Source organism: Mus caroli, chromosome 3, assembly GCF_900094665.2.
Source record: "Mus caroli chromosome 3, CAROLI_EIJ_v1.1, whole genome shotgun sequence".
Classification (NCBI taxonomy): Eukaryota; Metazoa; Chordata; class Mammalia; order Rodentia; family Muridae; genus Mus; species Mus caroli.
Genome location: NC_034572.1, coordinates 123438950 through 123442102, shown reverse-complemented (window position 1 = coordinate 123442102; position 3153 = coordinate 123438950). Strand labels below are relative to the sequence as shown.

At 42.6% G+C, this 3153-nt stretch overlaps 1 protein-coding gene across 1 annotated transcript in view; it reads right to left on the bottom strand.

Annotated features, from left to right (window-relative positions):
* Positions 1-3153, bottom strand: part of Cfi (complement factor I) — a 37665-nt gene that overhangs the window by 27612 nt on the left and 6900 nt on the right. The window contains exon 2 of the mRNA XM_029475547.1: positions 570-892. Within this exon, the coding sequence (XP_029331407.1) occupies positions 570-892 (323 nt within the window). The remainder of the gene's footprint in view (positions 1-569; positions 893-3153) is intronic.

Genomic DNA, 3153 nt, shown 5'->3' with positions numbered 1-3153 from the left:
TTTTTTTTTTTTTTTTTTTTTTTAAATGTAACAAATCTAAGGGTGTTTCTGGCAGTACATGACCATGTTGCTTCACGCGACTTCACTACAGCCGCGATTCTGAACACACAACACTTTTCACTGAGCATGCGTAGTACCATGCAGTGCTAATGAACGCTGCCAGAAGGACTTTGGCTCAGTCCAAGACTAGTGTACCTTTTTTTTTTTCTTCCTTCTGTCCGTACAAAAAGCTTTTTACACATATATAATCATAATGGTTTAATTACAGGAAATGACTTCTAGAATTTTCCTGCCAGTCATTTTTCAGCACAGGAGCCTCAGATTGGTGTGCGTCTTTGGATTGGATTGTATCAGAATGTTTGATTTTTTTTTTTTAAGTGCTGTTTGAGTTTCTGACTTCAGTGGTGTGTTTGAAACAATTAATTAATTAATTTGAAACAATTAAGTGAATTTTGGCTTGAGATCAGGACAGAATTTCCAACAATTTCCGAAATGGCCTAAAGAATTTTAAGTTGTCATTAGAATATTTGACAGCAAAGCATTTTGTGACTGAAAGGATGGCCTATCACTTCTCTCTTGTCCGAATGGCTTGCTTACGCGCATCTTTCCTACCTTCATCTGCGCACGTTCCATTATGTGAAAATTTGATCTCTGGGTGAAGACATTCGAAACTCTTCTGGTGACAGTATGTCGGGTAGCTTCTTCCATTCGTGGCGCACACTGGGGTGCCAGCCCTTGGGCACTGGTAGGGGAGTTTGCAGATACAGGTGCCTTCGATACATCTCTGCCATGGCTGGCAGAAGACCTTGTCACAGGAGCGATGCGTATATTTCTGCAGTAAGCATTTCTGATCAACCAGCTCCTCCTGAGGCAGATCTGATGCTGACGTGGACTGTGAAGAGGGAATGACAAATAAAAGTGTTCTGTGTTCTCGGAATGTGGGGAAATGAAGGAAAAGAACGAAACGCACCTCGACAGCAGCACAGGTGACGGTATGGGCTGTGGTTTTGTGAATCAGACAACCTGACTCCTAGCCCCAGTTTTGGGCAGGTCACCCTCATGGAACGTGAGTGTTCTCATCCGCACAGTGATGCTGATAGCTCCTACTCTTTGCAGTTTCATTCGAAGGATTAGAAGCAATATCACTAATGGTTGCCAGGTTCCAGGAACACAATTAATTGAGCCATAATAAGGAGACTGGGATAAAAGTGTGCCTTCGATGAATCCCAGTGTACAGAGTAACAAATTAGATGCAGTATACAGTCTAATAGGATGAATTTGATGCTTGTCATCTATTCATTCCATTATTAATTAATTCTGTTATTAAATGCAAAACTGTTTAATGAACTACTAGTACTTGCAAAATGATGCTGAGTGTGACAGTCTCTGTCTTATAAGGGCTTGTCTGATGATAACAAAATAGGGACATACAGTATATAACAGATTAGTGTTATCCAAGACAGAGGGTGTGTGGCGTAAATGTTCTGCAAATACAACATGGGAGTGTAGGAGAATCAGGGTGGAGCCTGTCTTCCTAGGTCTCTTAGAAGTAGCAGCACACGAGGAAGGCCAGGACAGTCAGGCATAGCAGCCAGGATGAACAGGCTGGCGCTAGAAGAAGGAGCACTGCACAGTGCATGTTTGTTTTAGCAAGCTGTGCTAACCCTGGAGTGAATAGCACTGAGTGCTGCCGATGGGCAGTCGCTGGCTATGAACCTGGGGAAGCAGAGGCGGTGAGAGCACAGCGTGATGATGGCTTTGAGAAGGGCTAGACAGGGCGAGGCAGGATCTGTGTGGGAGACCGAGCTGGGTTTCATGGGGGAGTGATGGATGATGCTTCCCCGCCTCCAGCACTACCAAAGACCCGTTTGATATTCATGTATCAAATTCCATTCATTGCTGGTCGGTGGTGGCGCCCAGCACTTGGGAGGCACAGGCAGGCGGATCTCTGTGAGTTCAAGGCCAGCCTGGTCTACAGAGTTAGCTCTAGGACAGCCAGGGTTACACAGAGAAACCCTGTCTTGAAAATCAACAACAAAAATTCCTTTGATGGCCAATCTCTCCCTATGAATTTATTCTCCGTGTTTTTGTGTGATGTCTTCTTTTTCATGGATGTGCCATTAAAATAAAATTATTTTCAAAAGTAAAGTGATGAGTGACATCACAAAAGATTAATTTCTGAATGATTAAAATGTTTACGTGTTTAAATTTTTAAGATTCAAAATGTATTTCTTTGTATAGCAGTGTGATTATAAAGAAATAAACTCACGTATCTTAGGAACACAGCCTCAAACACTTTGAGCCATTATTAACGTAACTCTGTGTTGTGTGACATTATACCTGGAAAGACAAAGGTATAAACAAGCATCCACTCATCCCAGACAGGGCACCAAGAACAGACCAAAGAGAACCAAAGAGAACCACCAAACTCCAATGCGGTGAGCCTCTGGGTTTTACTAGGGTGTTACTTACAGAGGTATGGGTGAGATGTTACTTTCAGAAACAGAAATGACTCAAAGAGAGCTATATGACCAGAATCCCAGCCAGCATGTGTGATGGGCCATGGAAGCTGGAACACACTACACAGCCAAAGAACCAAGTGAGTGTTTGTTAAAAAGTCTGTCTGCTGCTGGCTAGCTCTATGATCTTTGGTAAGCTTTTCCCTTCTCATCCTGCTTTGACTAAATAAAAGCAATGTTCTCAGTTACTGAGGATCAAATGGAGGGAAGACGGGAGTGTGCTAATTATTAAATAGGTAGACAGGTGGGCAGGGAGTTTCTGGGTCAGATCAAACTGGCTTTGTGCAGCATCAGAAAAGTGGTTAATACAAGTCTCAAGGCAAAACAGCTTAAACAAACAGATAAATAAGAAAACACAGTGAGGTCCCTACAGAATTCTTAGAATGGTTGAAGCAATTAGCATTGATTCAGGGACAACAGAAACTTTGAAATAATGAAGCTGACTTCCACTCGTTTTCTAAATTGGTTTCTTCTTCTTCTTCTTCTTCTTCTTCTTCTTCTTCTTCTTCTTCTTCTTCTTCTTCTTCTTCTTCTTCTTCTTCTTTTGAGACAGGGTTTCTCTGTGTAGCCCTGGCTGTCCTGGAACTCACTCTGTAGACCAGGCTGGCCTCGAACTCAGAAATCCGCCTGCCTA